General features: G+C 34.6%; 1 protein-coding gene across 1 annotated transcript; it reads left to right on the top strand.

The window, feature by feature from the left end:
- The first annotated feature begins 751 nt into the window (after positions 1-751).
- Positions 752-24,818, top strand: LOC138701134 (NECAP-like protein CG9132). Its single transcript, XM_069827731.1, has 5 exons — positions 752-965; positions 8,522-8,727; positions 10,989-11,179; positions 13,610-13,914; positions 16,249-24,818. The coding sequence occupies exons 1-5, from the start codon at positions 880-882 to the stop codon at positions 16,283-16,285; spliced, it is 825 nt and encodes a 274-aa protein (XP_069683832.1). The 5' UTR covers positions 752-879; the 3' UTR covers positions 16,286-24,818.
- The last annotated feature ends 759 nt before the right edge of the window (positions 24,819-25,577 follow it).

Genomic DNA, 25,577 nt, shown 5'->3' with positions numbered 1-25,577 from the left:
GTATTCTCATATTCTGAAAAAAAAAAAAAAAAAAAAAGACAAGTTTAACTCTCGGTTTTTGTTTTTTCAATTGTGCCATTATAAAAATATTATATACACAAGAATATACTAAGAAGGAGTCTATGCATATCCCGTCTCCAGAGGGTCAGAAATGACACGATTTTGGAAAAGTGGAACATACAAGAAGATGTGATCGACCGTTTGGAATGTCAAAGGCTTCAGTGGTTTGGACATGTTCAGAGGATGCCCGAGGAACGATGGCCTAAAAAAATTTTGAATTGGTCACCCCCAGGGAGGAGAAGAAAGAGACGACCTCGACTTACATGGAGAGGAGGAGTTGCTGAGGCCATGGAGGCTAGAGGGTTGGAAAATGGATGTTGGGATGACCGACAACAATGGCAAAGGGGAATAAAAGGCAACCGCTGAAAGTGGAAACGCCTATAAAAGTAAAAGTAAGTATACTTTTTCTCGAGCATGCACGCTAGCCTATGAAATTAATAAATAATTTGCAATAGACTGTACGCTATAGCAGACGCGGTTATCTGTTTCCTCAATTATTTACATTTACTGTTACATCACAAGTTCTGCTACAGTGCTGAGAGGATAAAAAAAAAAAGCTACAGTGACTATTCATAGTCACTGTAGTTGAATAGTCACTGTAGTTCTCTGTTATTTGTCTATGCTGTAGTTCTGCGGACTCAGCTGCCATCTAGAGCAGTAACAGGTTACTATATTTAATAAGGAGCGACATTTGTGTTTTTGCGGGTGTTGGGGAAACGGGGAAACTGTCTTCCGTCTCTGTGTTTCGCTTTCGTTCAGTCTTTTGTTATGTGTCTTCAATGATGCTGAAACTTTACAGTAGAGTGCACTGAATCGAAGATGGAGACGTACGAAAGTGTGTTGCTTGTTAAATCAGAAGTATTTGTGTTTAAAATTCCACCTCGAACTACTAATAGGGGCTACAGGTAAATGTGTTTATAATGATCTTTTATCGATAATTGATACATAACTGAAATATTGGTTTTAAAGGTATAAGTATTTCTTAACAATTATGACGTTTGGTCTACTTTCATGACAGCATTGTCTAACAAAATAATGGTATTTTCACCATACTACGTGGAAGTTGACGGAATTGAAACTAAAATGGGGTTTGTATATGGTCTTTGTTATCAGCGGATGTTCAGTCATCCCTGATAATGCATTTCCTGACCCTAATTTTAGACTCGGGTGCTTAGTGGTGCAATTGTATCTCATGTATAAATTAATTTATTCATAAACATTAATCAGGAAATTGAGAGTAAGTAATTTTAATGTTACTGTTATATTATTTTTTCGGGCAGTTACGGAGTATGGTGAAACTGTTTGGTACAGTGAACGATGAAGTTGTAGTGATTCCAGAATAAATAATTTTCTGAAATTAGGAAAGTTTTCCATTATTTCGTATCGGCGACCTTAAATACATTGCAGTTTTCACACAGATACACGGTTAACATTTTAGAATTGTTTATCCTTTTTTGTTCAAATAGTATTGGTTGCAAGTGAGGCAAACAAAGTTAATAACTAAGTAAAGTTATCTGATACTTTTAACATAATTTTTTACCATTTTGATAGTAGGTAATCTGACAAGTATAGAACTCTTCAAATTCATGAATGAATTTCTCTAGACGTAGCAATTTAATAGTTCCAAATGCATCATTCTCGTTCATAATTTACATAATTTCACAACTCAATTAGGCCCTAATCATAGCAGGAATGTGTCATGGTTGAATAAGTTTATTAAAACTAAGTAGATTGTATTATGTCATCTACTTCCTGGGCTAAGATTTATTGGTCCTAATTTACCAAATTTTCGTCTTCTCGATTATATTTGGTTTTATGGTTTGGCACGATTTTCAATAATTTCTCTGTTGATAACAATTTTTTACGTATTACGGACAAAGAAGAAAATATAAAATTTTGCAAATGAAATGCGTACATCATTTTGACTTTGAGCAATTTTATGTCACGTGCTATAATATGACAGCTTCTCATAAAACCACCAGTATTGTCACTTTAGAGCTACCTACATAGGCCTAATATATTTTCATCATAGGAAATGCAAGAACTTCATTAAAGTTAGATTAATCATCGGGCATATTGTGAAATTGTAATTTAATAGGTGCTTTATTTGCAACTACTTGCATCTGTTTTGTCCTTCAAACAGCTGCGAGGTTTCCAATCGTTTTGTTTACTGCGTACCCAAGAGATCATCTTTCATTGGTCCATTAGTGTAGTGAGTCCTCAACTTCGTAGGCCTATGTAATTTGTTTCATTTAGTTGAATTCCAGTTGAATTATCAAGTGTAGTAGCATATCGTAAATTACCGGAGACAGTTGTTTGCCACCACTACTTCTTCTTCTTCTTCTTCTTCTTCTTCTTCTTCTTCTTCCATCCTTTATGCTGTCAAGCGTTGGGGTAACCGCAGTCTATCCATCTCTGCCACTCCTGTCTATTACTCTCAATCTCTTCATTTCTCCCACTGTCTTCCCACGTTTCGTCCAATTCTCTCAATTCTATCCTCCCATGTTATATGTGGTCTTCCTCTTCCATATCTTCCTTCCACTCGCATTTCAAAAAAACTGTTTTACTTTCCTTTCCTCTCCCATTCTTTTAACGTGGCCATACCACTTCAATTGGCGTTCCTCCACTACCATGCTTATAGCTTTCCTCTGTCCAACCTTTTCTCGGATTCTTTCATTTCTGATTCTCTCTCTCTGGTTTTTCCTACTACTCTCCTTACAAATTTCATTTCCGTAGCAGTAATCTTACTTATGTGTTTGTCTTGTAATGCAAGGCTCTCCATACCATACAACGTAATCGGAGCTATTATCGAGTTGTAAATCTGCATTTTTGTTTTGTTGCTGATCTCTGACTTTCCTCTGATAGTATTATTCATTTGGTAGTAGGCTGAAACTGCTTTCTTAGTTCTATTTAATACCTCTTGTTCATTTTTCCCATCACTACTTATAATAGTACCGAGATATTAAAAAGTTTCTACTTACTTTAGAGGCATTCCATCACAGACCATATTAAATTCTTCTTCCTTTCTATCCTGCATATAACTGCCATCCTGACTAAACTAGAGTCATGCCTGGTACATTATTCTACCTCTAACTTGTACAGATACATTGTTTTATATATTATTCACACATATTATTGCCTTCAGATCGACAAAGTTAAAAATTACCTAACAAATATACTTTGGGGAAAAATTTAGGTCTTCCCTCCCTATGTTGCCATTCGGTTTTTCGAAAATTTGCAGTTTGTAATTACATTTTACTCTTGTTTTCTTCTCAGAAAAGTATAAAGAAACGCTATAATTATGACTAGACCTACACAAACTTATTTCTTACACAGTAACACATCTTTATGACCCCTAGGTGATTGCGTGGTTTACATTTTGTTCTCAACTAGAGGACCAAAGAAGTTTTTACGTACCTAATCATCTGTACACCTAAATTTCTTTATATTCTATCTGATTACTAATAATTATTGAATAAACGTACTTTCCCAAGGGTAGCTTCCATTTGAAAATAATCGTAAATACCGATAAAACAAATGTTTATTTTTATTTGTTTAGTATGCTGTGTCTTTTGGCAACCCTTACTGAAGGGGCTGCAAACGAATTAAAAAATATAATAATAATACAGATCTCAACATGTTCCAACCATGGAAAAGGGCAATTAGCAAGGGACTGCCGGTCTTTCAAAGCTACTTTCGGTATAAATTCATCATTTTTCATGTAATGCTTGAAATTATATTGAAAATAGCTTTGAAAATCAAGGGAATTAAAAGTGATACAGTAATGCCTTTTTCTTTCTCCTGAAAAATCTGTTTAAATGCACATACCTTAGTGGATTTTGAGGCACAGCAACGATTTGCTATTGATGTCACAGCAGTGTAATATAAGAAACTTCAGCCATTTGTAACTATTTTGTGGGTGATTTGTATAATACTTTGTTTGCATACAGGAACTGTAGTTTTGTTGAGATCAGATCATTTTGCGCATTTATATTTAATGGTCTTTATACACAACTTTTTCGGAATGATGGGCATTCATATCAGCAAAGTTCTGTTGCCGAAACCATTTATCTTAAAATTCTGCATTTTCGTAACTGGAACACGTTTCCTCTTATTTTCGATGTAGTTGGAGGGGGGCAACTTGAAGTATTGATGTGTCTTGTGGTTACCATGATGGCTCATGGATCCAAAGTTCATGGATTTAAATCCAGCCAAGGGTGATGGCTTTTAAAAGGATGATAAAATCCTTGTCCCATGCTGTGCCGCAATGGTCTAAGGCAGTGTTGTCATGGTATTTTTTTTCTTGACTATGTGTCCACCCCTTACTTTTCTGCATTGAAAAATATTTTATTCTCCCTCTATCCCTCTGACCGTCATTTAATTTATGTTTTTATGTTAAGGAAGAAGTAGGCCTAAACAAATTGTTTCGCCTTAACTTTTTAATTATAAAACAAGCTTCATTTAAAGAAGATTCCATGAAGCTCTCACAGTAGATGCACACTTGTCTTGAATCCTGAAACATGTATCTGCAGCATCCGGTTTTTTTCAACCATTCTTTTCAATAAGCTACAGTTCTGGATCCCAGCGCTGTAGAGATGGACTATTTAATAAGATTATTTGTATTAGCAAGAGATGATCTATGATCAGTACAGATCTCGGTGTACTAAACTTAGGCACCCGTACATTGTATGGCTATGGGCAAAATTTTCTCTTCTCCACTGGCCTTACAATTCATTAAAAAAATTGTAGGTTCCTGTATGCTGTATAGCACCATGACAGCACTGGTCAAAGGCATCATCCCTGGACTTACATTACAGAACGAGCACTGGTTCGATCTGTCATCGGGAAAGAAAATTTCTCTTGAAATTTCGATCAGTGTTGAGTGTATGGGACCAGTGCCCACCAAGGATTATAATGAATTTGAGGAGCCGCAGTAGGTAGCAAAATCCGGTTCTGCAAACCAGTTAGAAGTAGAGGATCATTGTGCTAACCACATAATACCTCCATACTGGTTTGATGGTTGTTCGCTTAGAGTTTAAGCATGTGGACGTGAGGCTAGCAGTTGGCTGGTCATTATTGGCCCTTTATGGGCTGTCATTCCTATGATTATCAACAGTAATCTCACTAGAGGTTTTGATTTTATCGATAAATCTGCGAGTGGAACACGAGCAGATTTATCTAGAGAAAATCAAAACTCTAGTGGGATTTAATTGACTGTTACACGATTAGAAGAAAGTAGGCTATATAAAGATTAGAAGTAACAAAGTGTACAATAAAATATTAATTGGCTTACGAAAATACAACTGTCTTCAAATGTATTATTGTACCATCTCAACATTACGCTAGATGGCAGTAGTGTTTTATGATGATGTTTTCTTGTTGTTACCGGTATCAGTTGTGCCAACTATGGAATCATCATTGAACTCTGTGGCCTGTTACCAGTCAAGAAGGCTTTGTTGATTCAGTTTCATTTTTATTAAGACAGTTGCATTCCACTTCAATTATCCGAATCCCAGTAATCAACGTCACTTGATAGATGATTTTCAATAAATCTTAATATTAAACAATCTCTGATACGTGACTATCCATAATATCATATAGCAGAAGCTATAACATAACCTAACTAATATACACAAGTGCTAGAAAAGTTTTATTTAACGACGATGACATAAAAAATAAACATGAATAATTTTAAAAGGAATAATTATTGAATGTACAATTTTCAAATTTGAATGTGGTTGGTGGTTCAATTGATGTTATATTGGACGTGTGCATAATAGAAGTGGAACTCGTTGATTTAGGCCTACATGGTGTATTCAACTTATTCAGGATTTCCGAATGAATAATTTTAAAAGGAATAATTATTGAATGTACAATTTTAAAATTTGAATGTGGTTGGTGGTTCAATTGATGTTATATTGGACGTGTGCGTAATAGAAGTGGAACTCGTTGATTTAGGCCTACATGGTGTATTCAACTTGTTCAGGATTTCCGAATGGTGCTCTTCATTTATTTGTAAATCGGATTTCAGAAGATGCATAGGTATGATCAGTGATTTTTATTAATTCTTGTTCTTGAATGCCAATGCGAGTCATATTTGAAACTGCTGTGCATCGACTGGAGTGGTTTGTAATTTTATATATATATATTTTTTTTTGACGTCCAGACCAGCGCAGTTTCAAATGTTGGCAAACAAAGAAACAAATGCTAGGGACGCGATAAAATTAAACAAATGCTAGGGACGCGATAAAATTGTGCGATAAGCAGCCATGATTGGTTGAAATACGTCCTTTCGTACTGTTTTATTGGTCAAAAGTAGTATGACGTAGTAAGAGTGTAATAGAATAAAATCCTTAACTTTGCTTTAGGAGGGAAGTAAAGCTGTGGGTCCCATGTCATAGATTTGTGGTACATAAGAGAACCATGTCTCTGATAGAAACCTTCATTCAAAATTCGTCCAGTATTTCTCGTCCATGTTTAATTTTGATGCCAAGTAACTTCTGCATTTGAAAGTATGGTTACATAAAATACTATCACCATCTTTTCTTATAACATTTGCATCTGGAAATTGCAACATCTGTAATCATCATTACTGTGTAAGTTGATCGAAGCTTACCGTTGCATGTTCGTATTTGTTTGTTAATACTGGAGTTGCCTTATGTTCATACTGTTTATCTGTTTCTGTTTGTGTTTCGACAGCTTTACAAATACAGCAGTGGATCTACGAACATTTTCTATTATGTCACTTTATATATTTGTCCTGAGTAGGTGTTCTGTGGTTTCTTTTTCTCAAATACTACTCGTTCCCTATTTTCTCGTTATATGCAGGCCCGTATTTACATCTGGACCTAGAATGGCAAATTCATAGGGACAGCAAAATTTTGAGAAATGAAGGAAGAAAAAAGAAAAGCTGAAAAATAAATTTTAGATATTTCCCTATATTTACAGACGCTTGCCTTAGATAGTAGGATATGGGTTAAATTGTTGTTACATGCCACTTTTTTACAATCTAAATGTCTAAAGTCCGGTCCAGACGCAACAGCTTACTTGATGTTTTACTTGCACATGCAAAATGTTGCAAGGAAAAAGAAATGTGTGGACTGTAAAACTGAGCGATTTTTAGAACTGAATGTCTCCAGTGTTTGGTCTTCATTCAGTTCTAAAAATCACTCAGTTTTACGGTCAAAACACTCCTTTTTACTTGTAATGTTTTGCATGTGCAAGTAAACTGTTGCATTTGGACTGGACTTAAGATTTGCATAAGTTATTCATGGGGGTGCATTTTTTTTTTTTTTTTTTTTTTTTTTTTTTTTTTTTTTGTAGGTTTATGGGAGTAGCACTGCCTACATACGGGACTAACTTTAAAAAAATATTGTAATGCTAAAAAAAATGGGTTTCGAGATAAACACAGTAATAATGCTCGTTTCCAGTATTACTGATACAAAAAAAAAAAAAAAAGAAATGGTTCTGGGCATATTACCTGTTTATAGGAATTTCTTCTGTAAACTGTTGATCGGATTTTGTTCATATTCAGAATTACAAATCATTTTATCTGGGTATGATGCACATGAAATATAATTTGTAATAAAGAAATGGTTTTTATTTGATATTAATACACAAAATATTGTACGAAATGGAACTATAAAAATTGGAGATTTATCTTTCGAAGAGGTGGAAAAATTCAAATATCTTGGAGCAACAGTAACAAATATAAATGACACTCGGGAGGAAATTAACTGCAGAATAAATATGGGAAATGCGTGTTATTTGGTTGAGAAGCTTTTGTCATCTAGTCTTCTGTCAAAAAATCTGAAAGTTAGAATTTATAAGACAGTTATTTTACCGGTTGTTCTGTATGGTTGTGAAACTTGGACAGTCACTGTGAGAGAGGAACAGAGATTAATGGTGTTTGAGAATAAGGTTCTTAGTAGCACGTATGGGCGAATCCTGAAATGCATATAGAGTATTAGTTGGGAGGCCTGAGGGAAAAAGACCTTTGGGGAGGCCGAGACGTAGATGGGAAGATAATATTAAAATGGATTTGAGGGAGGTGGGATATGATGATAGAGACTGGATTAATCTTGCTCAGGATAGGGACCAATGGCAGGCTTATGTGAGGGCGGCAATGAACCTCCGGGTTCCCTAAAAGCCAGTAAGTAAGTATTAATACACAAAATGGTGATGAATTGAAAATCTGTACTAAGCAATATTCGTTAAATCTTTTTGTTTGTGTGTTCCACGTACAAGTATACAAGTCTATTTACTCAGCTGCATAAAGTGTAACTTCTTATGTATTGCATATGTGTTTGCGCGTGTATTCTTAGCCAGCTGTTACCCCTCATTGTTTACTGCTTACGGAAGCACAGCACCTGATCTCATCATTTAACACTGTAAATATTGTGAATATTGTATGTATTAGTATTTGTGTGTCAAATGTTTATATTAAATTACTTTGTTTCAGGGCAGCAGATTGGAATCTAAATGAACCACAATGGACTGGAAGGTTAAGACTGGTTGCCAAAGGGAAGGATTGCATATTGAAACTAGAAGATAAGAATACAGGAGAACTGTTTGCAAAATGCCCAATTGACCAATATCCAGGAATTGCTATTGAGGCTGTTACCGATTCATCTCGATATTTTGTGGTTCGAATCCAGGATGACAATGGTAATTTGAAATGAATAGTAGTGAGTGTAGTATTTAGAGTAAATATTACTCTACTGCATAAGATTACGTGATGTTGACACATTACTTTATACTGTATAAATTATTGTACTTTATCAGAGCCATTCTATGTTAGGTCAAAATTGAATGAGTAGTGTTTTCTGCTCATGTGTGATGCTGTTGCTTCCCAACAGCCCTGAAAGTTTCAGGGAATTGTGTCTAAGAAGGCCGTTGGTTGCAGCCTGTAATGGAGAAACTGACCTGCTAGATAAGGATACTATCTAACATTGAGTTTATTGCCTACCAGGTTAATAATAGTTATCACTTCTGATAAATGACCTAAGTAGAACTGTTAGTACCACTTCAATGTACATATGCCAGGTGATGAGTCATCAGCACCTTCTTTGTACGAAGATATGCAATCCCATACACTAAAAATCGATTATATAAACGAAGTACCCATAATCTGCTCTGAAATGCAGCAGGCAATACTATGTCTGATACACTGACTCATTTGGTTAGGTATGGTTCCCAGAAACGTCAGAAAGATATATAGGATACAGTTAAATCAAATTAAATACCTACTATGATTGAAAATGAAGTACAAATAAATGAATGAATGATTTAGCCATCTGTGTCCCAGGGCTAGGGAGGCTAATTTAAAAGGGTAGCTTGTTCAGAATCTAATGTGATGAGCTATTCCACATGATCTTTGAATAAATTAAACAAAATAAATTGAAAGTGTACTTCTTATAAACGAGATTCATCTGAGGATACACTGTTTTAAATCAGAGTCACTTGTGTAATACTTTTCTGAAAAATAGATTTCTTGTAACAATTTTTGTCATTTTTTTTTTTTTTTTTTTTTTTTAATTTGGAGCTTTCCATCAACACTTTCGAATAGATCAACCCAGACTTCATCTATGTCTAAGAATTTTCTTCAATTAATTATCTTCTTTGGAATTCAGAACATTTTTCACAATCATGATGTCATCAAACAAATGAGATTCAACAAAGTTTGATCTAGTAACAGTTGACTTCATAGTATGAATTGTTTTAAGAACATTATATACATTAAGTTCTTTTAATATTGCCAATATAGGGAATTACACTGTCACCAACAGTAAATAAAGTAACAGTTGATATCCTCAGTTTTATTATTTCAATATCTAATTATTAAATACGGGACAAAAACATGTCCCAAAAGTCTCTTTCGGGACAATGGGACAGATTAGCGAAAAGGGGATGTTCCTGTATTTTATGGGATGTATGGGAACTCTGTGATTAAGGCCTGTAGAAAATAATGGCAAAGTTCAGCAATGGTGGAGGACTCCATATAAAATTCGTCAGCTATTTCTCACCCATATTGAATTCTGATGCTGAATAACCTCTGTTTTGAAAACAACATTAAATAAATCATTACTACTGCTCAGTGCTTTTTTTCTGCCATCTTTTTGTTGCAATTTTCATCATGGAATCGAAAAATGTGTGAATAACTTTGAATTCTGCTTAGCCTTTGAAAGTCCTAGTTGGACGAAAAAGAGGTTAAACACGACAAAATTCCCAATCACTGACAGTAATCATCTCCCTGACCACTAATATAAAATATTCTACACAGAGTTTCACAACTTTTTTTTTTTCTTAAGAAAAGTACTGCTACTATTACTACTTCTGGTCATTTTTTGAATGTACAGGACTGATTAACATTTTGAACTCAGTGGTAGTACTACCATGCCTAACATTTAAATCGCCAAGAACCCGGCAGTAATACCAGTATACTGCGTCATGTGTACATGTTTAATTTCGCGAGTTTTTATCGAGAAAATCAACTATAATGTTGATGTGAATTTTTAACCATTTGAAACTCCATTTCATATAATATTCATGGTAAAAATAGACATCCCTATGTCAAATGCTGCCACCTCACGAAAATTTTTCATAGCAGGAGCATTTAAAAATGCTGGCACATGGGTATGCCGAATATTTAAATACCTCTGGGCTTAAAGCATTAAATGAATAGGTTGCAGACCAGATGATGTCATTTATATCGTTCTGATGCTGTCTTGTAAGTGCTTAGTTGTTGTAGTGACTGTGGAGAAAGTAAAATTAAGTGACAAGTAATGGCGTAATATTTTTTTCCTCTCTTTCATTTAATTTTTATTGCCGAACAGTTATTACTTTCTGGACGACTCTTATATAAAAAAAACTGTATAAATTATATGTGACAGTATGTGCTATTCATGTTAAACCATTTATTCTGACAGGTCGGTCAGCATTCATTGGCGTGGGATTTTCGGACCGTTCTGACAGTTTTGACATGAATGTTGCTCTTCAGGATCATTTCAAATGGCTCAAGAAATCAGAAGAAATCGAGAAAGAGAAGGAAGAACCAAAGCAGGAACTGGATCTCCGCTTTAAGGAAGGAGAAACCATCAAGATCAACATGAAAATCACAGTAAGCTTTCGCCATTGATTTTATCATCACCATCATCACCACTACGACCATCACAATTTAAAATGGTATTAGTTTATTTCCTGGATTACAATGTTTTGAGAACTTCTTCAGCTTTATTAAAAGCCAAAAAAGATAAGCCCCATTGTAACTTGGTTTTCAGAAAATGGAAACCAGAACTGGAAAGAAATGGCATCTGATTAGGTCACTTTACTTTCACATATTATGTGATGTTGCTTAACGATAGTGCAACATATCTGAACAGCTGACTGTTGAAACCAAATTGTAATGTGCAAAGGATATTACTATCTACATTAGAGTCGTGCACAACCAGTTTCAAAGAATAGAAATTATATATTGCTCCTGAACACCTGGCGCTGTAATCAGTATGCAAAGCTCTTCCATCTTGGGCAGTGTGTTGTAATGTGCAAAGGATATTACTATCTACATTAGAGTCGTGCACAACCAGTTTCAAAGAATAGAAATTATATATTGCTCCTGAACACCTGGCGCTGTAATCAGTATGCAAAGCTCTTCCATCTTGTGCAGTGTGTTAGGCTCGGTTTAACGAATATTCGAGTTGTTTCTCACTCTTTGTGGGTGGATAGCAAAGGCAGACCACATTGAGCCATGCAGGAGTTCCAAGAGCCCTTGCAAGGACACGATTATCTTTGTGTAGGCCAGATGTGGGCATTTAAAGAGATGCGCCGTACTACTCTGATTGCTGCAACACACATCACCTGTTAACGTAATACTCAGCGGTGGATCGCGTGAAGTATACAAACTATTTTACAAAAAGCTGAAACATAACTTTATTTCTAATCTAAACAATTACTGTAAAAACCTTATAAAATGATATAAAACGTACAATTCCACAACAGTTAAAAAGTAATGCCTTAATCTGAGCCTATTTGTTTTGAAAGGGCATTAGTCACTAATTTGCATTCTTTGAAAATAAAATTAAGAAACTAAGGAAAAATAGATTCTTAACAAAATATCGAGCACATTACCAAGAAACAGAAAAGTAACAATTAGGCTATTTTTTAAACTTCTTACTGTAGTTCTTTGTTGTTTTTGTCAATTTACGTCAATTGACTCATGCCCTTAAAAGAAAGGATTCGTTTATTCTTCTTCGTCATGTAAATCAGCAAGTGTTTCAAAATTTGGAGTTATGTCAGACATTGCAATTGTGAGCAGAATAAATTTTCGTCTGAAATGCGTGATCTTGATTTGGATTTTACAATGGCCAACTGAGAAAGAAACTGTTCACAAATAAAGGTTGAGCCAAACATAGAAGCAATTTTCATAACAAAACTCCGAAGATGTGAATATTTTACTTTGCAAAGTTGTTTAAGCTTATATACATCTAAACCAGCCATATTTGTGCACTTGCACTTGGAGTTTCGCGGCCAGACGCGCTAACCGTTACTCCACAGGTGTGGACTACTATTATTATAAAAAATAAAATAAAAAAAAATTTGTTCCATTAAAACGAGTCTTTTCATAATGTCGCTCAACGTGCTAGTAAAATCTTGTAGCATAATAAGCTTTCCCCTTCTTCGCAACAAAAGAATTCATTTTCCCATTCTTTGTGGAAATAATATTTTTGGACTTTTTTACTTCAGGTGCTTCCTTAGAGAGCGACATTTTTTTTTTTTTTTTTTTTTTAGTGAAATCCACCGCTGACTGCCAGTATAGTACTTCAACCAGTCGGACAGGTACCCCAGCTAAGGGTGTGGAGGGAGGGAGATCACGTCCTTGCGTTCGACTCCGTTCGACATGTACTACTGATGCCCATGTCTGGTGTAGGCCAATCAGTGAATCACTGATTCAGTCAGTGAATCCATGGATTAATTAAACAATGAGTCGATGGATTGATCTCAAAGAATAACCCCTTGAAATTAATGATATTACTTACGGTTCACTTTGTATTCGTATATTGACCTGAAGATCACATTACTGTAGATATTGTGATTTACTATTTGGTGCATTGATTCAACTGCACGTCATCCAGGCTGACAGTCCACTATGAAAGCCACTCCGTCCCCTTGGAACTTCTGCAGCTCTCTCAGATAGTGCCATCTGTGTGAAAATTGTTGTACTACATTTGCTTCATCTTTGGTCAACCAGAAACTATTAAAAGATGATAAAATTGAAATTAATGAGGGCGAAACAATTCCGAGATCCATTGCCGAAAGTTACCCAGCAGTTCTGCTTCAAGTGGTTGAGTGGGGGGAAACCCCCCAACCAAGTAACATGTCCCAGGCCTGCTCGTTTCACAGTCAGGCATGCTAACCGTTACTCCATTACAGTGAACAAGGAGAAAGATGTAGTTTTATATCAAAAGCATAGGAGAGACTGTTTTCCTCCCTTTATTTTTTTGTCACTGAGTGAAAATGAGTATTATTTTCTTTTCATTATATTTAATTGTAGAAGAAAGATGGCAGTGAGGTGTCGAGCAAGCCAAAGGCAAGACCTAATGCTGGATTAGGTTCAGGTATCTTGCCACCTCCACCAGGCGGAGTGAAGATAGCACCCCCATCCTCCAGTGGAATTAAGACTACACCCACCTCTTCCCCATCACACCAAGCACCCCCTCAGCAAACGACTGTGTCTGCGTCGAGTAATGTGGATCTGCTTCTGGGAGTGAGTGGAGGAGCCCAGGGCCAGCAAGCAAAACCTGCGGGTGCAGGAGGTGAATCGTGGGGAGAATTTGCGAGTGCAGCAGCTCCACCTGGGTAAGTTGAGTGTTGGTTCGAAACATGTACTTCACTGTACCAGTAGCCCTCCAAGTCGGAGAGAATAAGGAGAAAAAACATACACTTGTTCATAATTGAAGCTTATGAATAGTGATATCTATTGACAAAGTGTGCAGCGAGCTTCTAGTAGGTTTTAGAGATATTTGGAGTATCTAAGAGAATTCACATTAAAAGAACAGATTAAGGGCAAGTTCATCCACTCACAGCATATCTGCAAGTGCACCTCTTCATCTACTACCACCATTGCCACCTCTTGTACTTTTCTGGTCTCCTTATGTCACTGATTAGCAACGATTACATCATAGAAAATACAGCCTACAATACACAGCAAAGGGGAAAGTAGGAGGATACCCAAACTACTTAACTTTGAATGAGGGAGTTCGTGCCTTACCGCTCCACCCTGCATGTGTATTCAAGGGTTGTTGACTCACTAGTCAAGAAATGCTGACCACTGCCTTAGACCGTCAGAACTTCCTTGTTTTTTTCTTTAGTTTTGTTCACTACCACTACAGCTTCGTCATCGTCTTTTTTCTACCACCACATATTTCTCTGCTACCAATAGAACCTTGACATCCACCGTATTTTCCTCCACTACTAACATAAGCTTATTTTCCTCCTCCTCCTCTGTTACATTACATTCTTCTCTCCCACTATTATCATCTCATATGCTTCCACTACCACCACAACTTCATTGTCCTCTCTCTCCTCCACCTTTTCCATTTCTAATACTACCACCTCATCCTCCACTTCCACCTCAAACATTACCACCATATCCTCGTCTCCCTCTCCTTTCTGCTCTGATACTAAAATACTGCAAGACTGACTTTCCATTTGTTCACTTGACATACCTCGAACCTAATATGGTCGAGCATACTGCATTCTTAAGGTATGGCCACCATGGTGGTCTAGTGGCTAGAGTGCTGGACTTATAATCCTGTGGACCTGGGTTCGATTTCCAGCCTACTCCTGATTTATAACTTGTGTTCGACAAGCCTGTGGTCCAGGTAACATAGAGGTTTCTTCCAGGAGCTCCAGTTTCTTTGTGGCATCCCAACAAATCTCCATTATCATAATTTCATCTCATTGTGGGTGTAGCATAGACCAGTCTCCTATGGCATAACCTAGGCAATGACTCTGTCTTTAAATTGGTCTATACAATTGGTTTCATATGGGTGAATGACGAAAAGTCATGTACCTGCCATTGGTTAACAAAAAATACATGTTTACATCTAATTGGCTTATCTTAATCACTAAGATCAAGACTACCCAAATACCGATCTCTTACACTGGCATTTTAAAATGTTAGTTAGCATGGTGTTCAGTGGAACTCTGCTAGTTAGATTTGAATGATTATAAAATTTTATCAACTGATTATATGCTAATATTGTGTAATAAATTCAACCCACATCTGTGTTTACATTTTAAACCATTTCCCATGTCGAAAGACATGAAGTCGAATACTATTGAAATTTACTTTAAGCAAGTCCATCCCGAAAAGATAAATTATAATATGATTATGTCTCGTGACCAGGATATTGTACGAAATGGAAATATAAAAATTGGAAATTTATCCTTCGAACAGGTGGAGAAATTCAAATATTTTGGAGCAACAGTAACAAGTATAAATGACACTCGGGAGGAAATTAAATGTAAAATAAATATGGGAAATGCCTGTTATTATTCGGTTGAGAAGCTTTTGTCATCTAGTCTGCTGTCAAGAAATCTGAAAGTTAGAATTTATAAAACAGTTATATTACCGGTATTACCGGTTCTTCTGTATGGTTGTGAAACTTGAACTCTCACTTTGAGAGAGGAACAGAGATTAATGGTGTTTGAGAATATAGTTCTTAGGAAAGTATTTGGGGCTAAAAGAGATGAAGTTACAGGAGAATGGAGAAAGTTAGACAATATAGAACTGCATGCATTGTATTCTTCACCTGACATAATTAGGAACATCAAATCTAGATGTTTGAGTTGGGCAGGGCATGTAGCATGTATGGGTGAATCCAGAAATGCATATAGTGTGTTAGCTGGGAGACCAGAGGGGAAAAAGACCTTTGGGGAGGCCGAGACTTAGATGAGGGCATAATATTAAAATCGATTTGAGGGATGTGAGATGATGGTAGAGACTGGATTAATCTTGTTCATGAACAGTCTGTAAATTCGTGAAAATGTCTTAATTTCTTTCATAAAATCACAGTATTTTCTCTTTATACTTCGTATAATGATAAAATAATAGATAAAATACATGTACAGTACTTGTTAGAAGTAAGAAAAAGTTGTTTAGTTGATATTTGTTTCTTTTTGTTTCAGTGCTCCACCTAGCAATTCTAGTTGGGTTCAGTTTTGAAGGTATTGCCTAAGAATTATCAGAGAAATGGAATATTGTCCAAAGTCTGTTATACGTATGTATATATGACTGGAGTTGAAAGAAAAAAAAAAGGATTGAGAGGACTATACTGTGTAACTTCCTCTTAAAGAGTTTGTGTAAATGTTACTGTACTCATTGTTGTATTCTAGCACATTGTCAGCAGAACATTATCTTCTACAATTTAAAGGTATCTTCCAAGCTAGACTGACGATCTGACCATGATGAGCATTTGAACAATAAGGGTTAACATAGGACAGGCCCAACCGTCTGTAGTTCAGGTTTGAACAGAATCAGCAACCTATATTCTGTCCACGAAGCATTCAGTTCTACATGCTAATAGTGTATTTTTCTAGTGATTTTGTATACCTGCACTTCAGAGTGTATCTGTTCATGCTTGAAACTTGACAGAATTTTACTGAATTTATTTTTCAAGTTGTATTTGCAGTTTATATTTGAAGTATACTGCATGTTGTGGTGGTTTAATTTGTTGCTATGATATGTATAAATCAGCTTATGTAAGTCTCATTTTATAGGCTATTCATATTTTTTTATAAAAATGGCTAGAAATGTGATGTATTGACTTGTAAAGCATAGAAACCAGAAGTGACTGTTTTATTAAACTAGATCACTTCGTGACTCTGTTAGAGACAAGATGACATATAACAAAGTTTATAGGGTGAGTCAGAAGTCAGAAACTATCCAAATAGCTACAAGATGTTGAAAATTATATTGTTTACATTATGTATTCTGCATTTATATATAATGGTAATTAATGAAGAGTTGGCAAAAAGTAGCTAAATTTTAAGTTAACAAACTAGAAAAATTGGTTTTAACCTGATAAAAACTGGTTTCAACCAACAAAATTCGTTGAAGTGTGAAGAAGAAAAAAAAAAAGAAGTAAATGTTTTACTCAAGTGGATTTTGCAAGTGAAGCCATTTTCTTGCTGTAGTAATACCTTACAAAATGAAGCCAAACTCTAGCCAGAAATACAGGTGATAGTAGTGGGCAGGGGACTGTTTATTATTTCTACTAAGATTTTCGGCACTTCTTTACAACCTATGACGAAAATTCAGTTTTCCTCAACCATATAGAAGGCAAAGTAACTACCAAAAATGGATTAGGAAAGAAATTACAATCAGTACTCTGTAAATTGAACAGATATAACAATTTCACTATATTAATGTACTAATGCACATGTGGTTATGGTAGACAGTATTACATGGCCATTAAAACAGGTGTTGGATGTAGCCATGTCATTACTCAGGTCTTTTGGTTAGTGTATCCGAATATCCTTCACCATTTCCTGTCATGTTCTTTGCTGCTAACCATCCTAGAAGCATCCCCACAAATGTTTGTCAGAATTTGTGTGATGAATTTCTTTTTTTGAGAGCCTTTGCAGTAGAGGTTGCAACAAATTCTCAGTATAGTTTGTGCAGGCACCATTTGTGGGATTGAGAAAATTCAGTGAATGATTTCACTGTCCTTTGCCTTCATTATTTGTAACTGACAGAGATCCAGCCTTTTCTTCTATTATCATCGAAATATATTTTATTCCTTAAAGAAAAGGTGTAAGTAACTGAATGGGAAGTTTCTAAGAAATATAACACTACAGTGATTTTTTTTTTTTTTTTACTTCACATACAGAAACTCACTGCTAGTTATGTCCTGAACATGTATATTTTGAAATTTCATCTTTTGCAGAATAAACTGCTTAGAGGTGGAAAATGCTACAATGTTAATATTATATTCTATTGGCTGTTAAAAAAAGATTCACAGGAAACTGACTGACAAATTTTAAAAGATAATGCCAGTCTAATATAAATGTGTCTGTAAGAATTTTTTTTTTTTTCCTCTTTTTCCAGATATATTGAGGTACAATGTTGCTTTAATGTGTTGCTTAATTTTCTGTATTACGTATAATAATAGCTTAGTAGTGATTTGTTACATTATATGCAAAAGATGTCATTTATCTGTGACTTATTGTAGATTAAATGAAATACAGTGCTACAGTTTTGAACACTTCAACCAAAACTATTTATGGTAAAAAAAATATTAAAATGACCCATGTTCAAAACTTTTCAATTCTGGATTAATGTATAGCATGTTGCAGACATTTGGGTGATTCTTACTTTTGACTCAATATTTACGAAAAAGAAGTTAAAACGGGATAGTTGCAACATCTAGCCAAACGTCTTTGCTCTGAGAGAAATGTAGCATTTAAAAATAATATGATACATTAATTAAAATTACTGGTGAATTAAAGAAAAATTCAATTAAGAGAGACTGTAATTTAAATTTACAATAATTGACATGTAGAATCATTGTATGGATGGACAATATACAGTTTTATATCAGTGAGTTCAGGTATAAATGATACACACGAATTGCAGAAGTATTAGAGCGTGTCAGCCTTCATGAAAAGTGAGATTTGATAGTTAAAATAGATTCTGTAATTACACCCCTAATAGAGAAATCGTCTTAAACAGAATTTTATACTGAGTCTTAAAAAATTGTTTAATTATTCCTAGTTCTTCGGAATATTTCTGAATTCAGTATTAACTTCACATGTAAAACACTTTGTGCAAAATCATAATGTAATTATATAGGTGTAGAAAGGCAAAATTGTGAATACTGCCAATGCAATCAGCTTCTTCTTGCAATGGATAATGTAGCAAATGGTTTCCTCTTGGTCCCGAAACCCCGTCTTATGCCGTGCTTACTCGTATATGTGTGTATATATATTGCACAGTCATTTTCAGGCTAACTAGATTTGCCATCATCCTCATCTTGTTCCTGTTTCAGTCAGTGTGACAGAAGTATAGTAGAAAAAAGAGCAGGTACAGGTTGAACAGTATGTCCACCATTAGCAGGAGGTATTGCATACACACTACTTAGTGAGCGCCTGGATTGTCCTGGAAAAATATTTCCATTTTGTTACATAGCTACTTCTGCACTGCATTATTGTCTTCATTTGAATGAAACTTACACTCTGTCAATCCTTTTATTAAAATTAAAAGATGAAAATTGCTTGGTGCTAAATCAGAACTACATGATGAGGTAAAAAGCTAGATATTAAATAACTGGTTTTTCTTTGTTAGACTTTTGATAATGTCTAACAGTCTTGGAGCAAAATCATAAATTTCAGAATTTTTCTACATCCCCTTGAACCTGATTTTCGGCTTCATTTTCAGAAGTAATTTACAGTAACTGTCACTTTTAGTTTTTCAATCAAAATTGGACCTTTCATATTCCAAAAAAGTGTTGTCATGGCATCTCATCAATAGTAACAAAGTGAGTCAGAAGATAATTTTCTTTCGGTTTCGTAACATTCCAAATGCTTTGTGAAGCAGCTTTCAAATGTTTTAGTTGTGCTGCTGTTTGGTAGTTAACTTTCTGGTTCCCAAAGATAGAGAAGTCTGGAAGAGGATTCTAAGGGAAGCCGAGGCTCATAATGGGCTGTTGTGCTGCTGATGATGGCTAATTACCAAAATTAATTTAACAGTTTTATCTTATTTAGACACATGAGATTCGACATTGCCTTGGAGCAAAACCACAAATGTCTAAAGTTCCCAATCTTAATTGGATTTGATTCAATGCTTTCACAGTAGTTTACAATAGCTGTCACTATTTACTATTTCATTTTCTGAACTGAACCAGACCTCCCATCATTATGAACTTCTTGCGATTAGCTGAATATTAAACCATTTTTTCTCTTTTCAATGACAGAAGTTTCCATATTGAAGTCTGCCAGTTACTCTCTGTTTCATGAGCCCATGTCTCATCAGTAGTAACAAAACTAATCAGAAAATAATTATTTTCGTTTCATAACGTTTCAAATGCTTAGTGAATCTTTTAGGTTTCATTTTATGTGCTTTGTCAACAAAATGTCTCTCTACTTCTTGTTAATAGTACTTAGTTAAAAAAATTGGGCCATTGCAAAACCATTGATCACAGAGTCTATTGCAGTACTACATTGCTATCATTACGTATCACCATCTTTCTCTTAGATCCCTCTCCAGAAGTGAGATTGGTGTGCAAAATTATGAAAGAATACCATACATATTGGAAACCATTATACTTCATTGTCCACAAGGATTTAGAACTGTGTCTACACTCCTTCTAATTTATCATTAATTGGATGGATATTTGCTTACGAAAGTGTGTGTTAATTTCTTGCAGATCATATTTTGATTTTCTAATTCTTTTATCTATTTCTCTCAGTATTATATCTGACTTCTGTCAACTAAATATGTGGAGAAAGCACAGTGAGATATTTGTACTGTTAGATTCCTTTGGTAACTGATCATGTAGTTTTCTTTCTTATTTTTGTTCTGAAGATTTTGAGATAACTTCTTTTAGAATTATGTATGCTTTGTAGCCACCCTTATACTGCCATTTGAATTAGCTTGTAGTTCTCACTATCTTGGAAACCTTTTATCTTTTCAGTGGATGATGTTTTGCAGCTTACTAATGTTAATGAAATGAATTAGATAAAAATGGGTCCAAATATTGCGTTAGATTAAATAAAATTAATGTAGAAATATTGAATTTGTAATAACCAATATACTTTCTCTAACATGAAGTACATTTTATGTTTTGTAAAATTATCTTCACTTGTTTATGCTTGTAAAAATATTCTTGATTTTAATAATCTGAACACCTAATATGTTTGAAAGGACTATCATATCATAATGAGTCTTCATTTTCAGCATTCAATTGTTTTAGTTCAGTAGGAATTTTATCCACAATATGCACATGTACACTAACTTAATTTACTTTCTTATTAAGAGGAACTAAATTAAATGTTTTCTCTGTTTAAATAAGCAGGTAGATGAGACAAATAGTCTTAATGAGTGAAATTTTTGCTTCTTGCAAATGAACTTGGTAAGTCTTTGTTGACTGAAGATAAGGTTATATGCATTCATAGAAATAATGAATTGATCATAATTATAACACTTGATGAAATTGTTTCCAATTAAGTTCTGTTTAATAAGTAGTCAGTTTTTTGAATGAAGAAGAGAAAGAAGATCTATGTAAGGTCAAGTGGAGTAATAACCCTAAAACTGCATGATTCAAGTTTAGGACTACCCAAACTCTGCTAGCAGGCACGAGGTCTAAAGCTCTACAGCCATTTGTAAACAACAATTCGATAGCTTTATGTTCCTACATAAATATAGTTTGAGATCTAAAATATTAAGAGAAAGTAACTTTGGACAGTCTCAAAATGAATCAAAGATGTCCTACTTTTTGCTTAAAACATGTAGGAGGTATGACTTACTTAAAATACTACCTGTAGGGAGCACCCATGGCATAAGTAGACTCATTTATAGTATATTCTACTAATAAATAGAGTACATAGTGACCAACCTATTTTTTTTTTTTTTTTTCAGAATTAAATTTTCTTTAGGCAAGACTACAAACCCCCCCACCTTCCAAAGAAAACCGTAATATCAGTAAAATATACTGATCTTCATTTGTTTCTTTTTTATGTATATTATTATGTAAACCGAAATTTTAAGTTGAAAAATGGCACGTTTAAGTTCTGGAACATTTATTTTTATAAATCATGGTAGAAAATGAGGGAAATAACTAAAGGTAAAATAATACGTTACATTTAAAACTTCAGCACTAGTAAGTGCAGACAAAATCCTTGGTACACAATTAGGACAGTAATCTTTATTTTAGTATGGCATAGCTTGTAGAAAACAAAATTTGTTGTAAAAAGATAAAGGGTAGAATAAAACAATTTCAACATATAAACAGTCAAAACTATTCAATGAAAATTCAAAATGTGAGAAATTTGTTGTAGATTAATGGCACTGTGTGATAAATGAATTACACTTGTCCGAAGTGTTCAGGTAACACTTCTAATATGATAGAAAATTGGAATAAGTGTAACCCATGTTCAGAAGTTTACTTAAACATGTGTATAGAGGGTGTTAATTTTTGCAGTTCCCTCTCCCCTCCCCCCCAGCATCAGGGGTAGCCCAAAAGTTCAAAGTTTTCTTGACAAACTTGAAACTGTACTTAACACAAGAAATTTGATATTGAACAAAATGCATTGTTTTATGTTAACGTTTCCATTGATTTTAATGTTCTATCTCAATCTAAATCAATATTTCACAACTGATATCATGCTTAACCCTCTTGACCTTACATAAAATTAATTTACTTTTATTTTTAACAAGAGTTCTTCACAGTAAATAAATTAAACATTCAATCTCTAGGTATATCTCTAGTAGAGGGAACAGCTCATAATCTATTAGCACAGTCTAGTACATACAGTCACGAAGCTTGAGGTGATGAGAGTACTAAGAACAATAGACTGTGCCGGTACTATTTCGCATTGTCTGTGATGAGGCGATAGTAGCGATCCTAGTGGTTAGCAACTATCTATGGATGCATATTTATTACAAATTGAGCTTCGTGACTGTATATACTAGACTGTGCTATTAGGTTAATGCATTTTTCTGTATCTGTTTTTTTCTGAAGATAGGATATGACATTAACACTGCAATTGGAAAAACAACTGAAAATCACATAGTGCTGGAGGCCTGTTGCTATGGTAACAATGTTTGAGTTGGCATTGTTATAGTGATGCTATGTTTTTACATGGTGAGAGTTCCATCACTCTTTGTGCACACACAGTATCAGCTATTAATACGTTTCGTGTTTCATTCTTTGTAGATTTTGTATTGTATTATTTATACCCTTGAGTCATTTGTCAATGAATGTTTTAATGTCAGCTATCTAACATCAGCTGGTACCTCGCATCAGCTGATCATGTGGTCGCTCATATTGGCAACACAGCACTGTGTAGTTTCAAGCTCAGCTGGTAACTGTCATGTCCCATCTGTAAGAAAGGAAACAGATATAGCCACTGTTTTATTGCCCAGGATATTTCTGTTCAAAACCATTGAAAAATTGTAGTAGTAGTATTTGTTCATGTGAATATGAAAATGATAAACGCAGACACCACATGTGTTCCATGCAGGTTGGTGGTTGAAACATACGAAGCTATAAACATTATTTCTTGGCTTAAACACGTAACAAGTGCTTCATTATGTCAGCCTGGTGAAGTAATATGTGTATTGACGAGTGCAATAGGCTGGAATAGTAACATTAATTATTCAATATTACTACTACAGCATTTTATTCAAAGAAGGGTATTGTCTGATATTTTCTCTTACAAGGCAAATATTTATATCTTGCAAACAAACCTAGGATTCAGTTATGGGTATTGTAACGTATTTGAAGTAAACATCATGATCTCTCTTGTGATTGTTTTTCACAGAATATTCCACATCTCAGAGAGCATTTTGGATATTGTGTGGACGTGTGAGTCGAAATTTATTGTTCAAGTATCGTATTTGAATAATGTTCCTAAAATAACAATTGAGCAGCTCTGAAACAAAACCCATTAAGTCCATCTCCAATCGTAACTGTGTTTAGAACAGATTCATACTTCCAGAAGGCCCTACATTGGCCTACGAACGTCACTCATTTCTAACTACTTTATCCTCCTCCAGATGGCGTTTGTAGCCTTGATATAGGGCTCTTCTAAGGCTGTTACACTAGTGGAGGTAGATTTAACGAGTTCTGTGTCAGAGCTCCTTAATTTTAAATATTGCAATAATAGAGCTAGCAGTTGTAATATTATATAAGTTAAAATGAAAATTACAGGGTTTCTTGCAAATGGTGTCTGTATACATTGAGTCATGGATACACCACGCAGGAAAAATGGAAAATAGCAATGTCTCCCTTATTCTTTTCTAATTTTATTACTAGGACAATCAAAGTAACTGTAGATTCATGGATGAAATGAAAACTGTGTGTCCCAATAAGTATTTATTTAATTTAGCCATGAAGTATAGTTTGGGAAGCTCTATTATGTATATTCATGACTAATTAGTGAGAGATTGAGGAGTGTTAAGGAATAAAATTGTAATAGTGTATAGTAATTCTGTTATAAGTAGATCTCTGGTGTTGTCATAAGTGGTAGTCGTGATCTCCCTTGCCATAAATACAGACCGTGTTTCTGCACATGTTACTGGAGTTCTACTAATAACAGACAACCAGTACGTGCTCTATGCTGGTTGCAGCTATTTAGCAATTAGCTATAAGTGTGAATGTGGGAAAATGAGGGATGTCAGTTATTTGTCAAGATGTTCTGAAATTTAAATCAGAGAACTTGTATGGTTTCTATTTTCTCAACTGTCTCCAAAACGAATTTAATAGAAATGAATTTGCATCATCATTCCAGAAGTATTTCTGTAAATCTAAATTCTCTCTTAGTGAGAGCATTCGATTCAGTCTCAGCTCGGAAGACAACAAGAAATGTCAGAGTGTGAATAACCAGATATATAAACTGTTAATTGAAATACAGAACTGTAATTAAAACAGTTGTTAAATTTAATATACAGTAAAGAAAAATATAGATATAAATATATATAATATTGTTAAATTATATTTAATGTGTGTTTATAAATATAACACATTTTTTTAACACATCATCTTTGTATGATGCATTAGACTTACAGAATGTAGAGAACTGCCAGTGGTGAATCATCCCAAACTAAAATGCCAGATATTTGTGATCTAGTTGTAATATTTTACTGCGTAATCTGGTGTGATAGTGCTGTCTTTCGATTGGATCTGCTTAGATATATATATTGTATTAAGAAGAAATGAATGGTTAGGGAACACATGCATTAAGCAGAGATGTTATAAGTTTTTTCATTAATATTTTTATGAACATAGTTTCTGTGCAGATGAGAGAATACTATTGGAATAGAAAGGGATGTTGAGTTATTAAAATGCATGTGATTTAATTTTTAATTTTGCTGCTCTGATACCAGAGAACTATAGAACCAGGCAACTATAACCAATTATCGAACAATATTACACATACAGTTATAATGAAGGTGTTGAAATTCATAATTAGTCTAAAAGTGAGATGTCACAAATACACGTGCAGTTTCATTATTGAGTGCCTTTGTTAGACCTGATACTTAAAGCAGGAAAATTTAAAAAGTTGCTTCATTTATAGTATATTGCTGTGCGCCATATCAGTATTCTGGCTGCCAATTTTAGGAGGTAAAAAAAAAATTCTCAAAACTCACTTTAATACTATATTTGCTCATTAACCCCCATAACAGAGGAAGGTTTTAAAGTATCTTTACCGACATGTGGTGTCATGAGAATTTAATAAATCTGAAACTATTTTTCTCGTCATATGTCCAGTAAGAAATTCTCATACAGTATTCAGTA

This window comes from Periplaneta americana, chromosome 6, assembly GCF_040183065.1.
Source record: "Periplaneta americana isolate PAMFEO1 chromosome 6, P.americana_PAMFEO1_priV1, whole genome shotgun sequence".
NCBI classification, from domain to species: Eukaryota; Metazoa; Arthropoda; class Insecta; order Blattodea; family Blattidae; genus Periplaneta; species Periplaneta americana.
This window is presented reverse-complemented; position numbering and strand designations above follow the sequence as displayed.

Excerpts from the sequence above, each read along its gene's own strand:
- LOC138701134 (XM_069827731.1), top strand. The coding sequence starts at position 880 with ATGGAGACGTACGAAAGTGTGTTGCTTGTTAAATCAGAAGTATTTGTG. Across the intron at positions 966-8,521 it reads ACTACTAATAGGGGCTACAG|GGCAGCAGATTGGAATCTAA; the intron begins GTAAATGTGTTT and ends ACTTTGTTTCAG. Across the intron at positions 13,915-16,248 it reads AGTGCAGCAGCTCCACCTGG|TGCTCCACCTAGCAATTCTA; the intron begins GTAAGTTGAGTG and ends TTTTTGTTTCAG.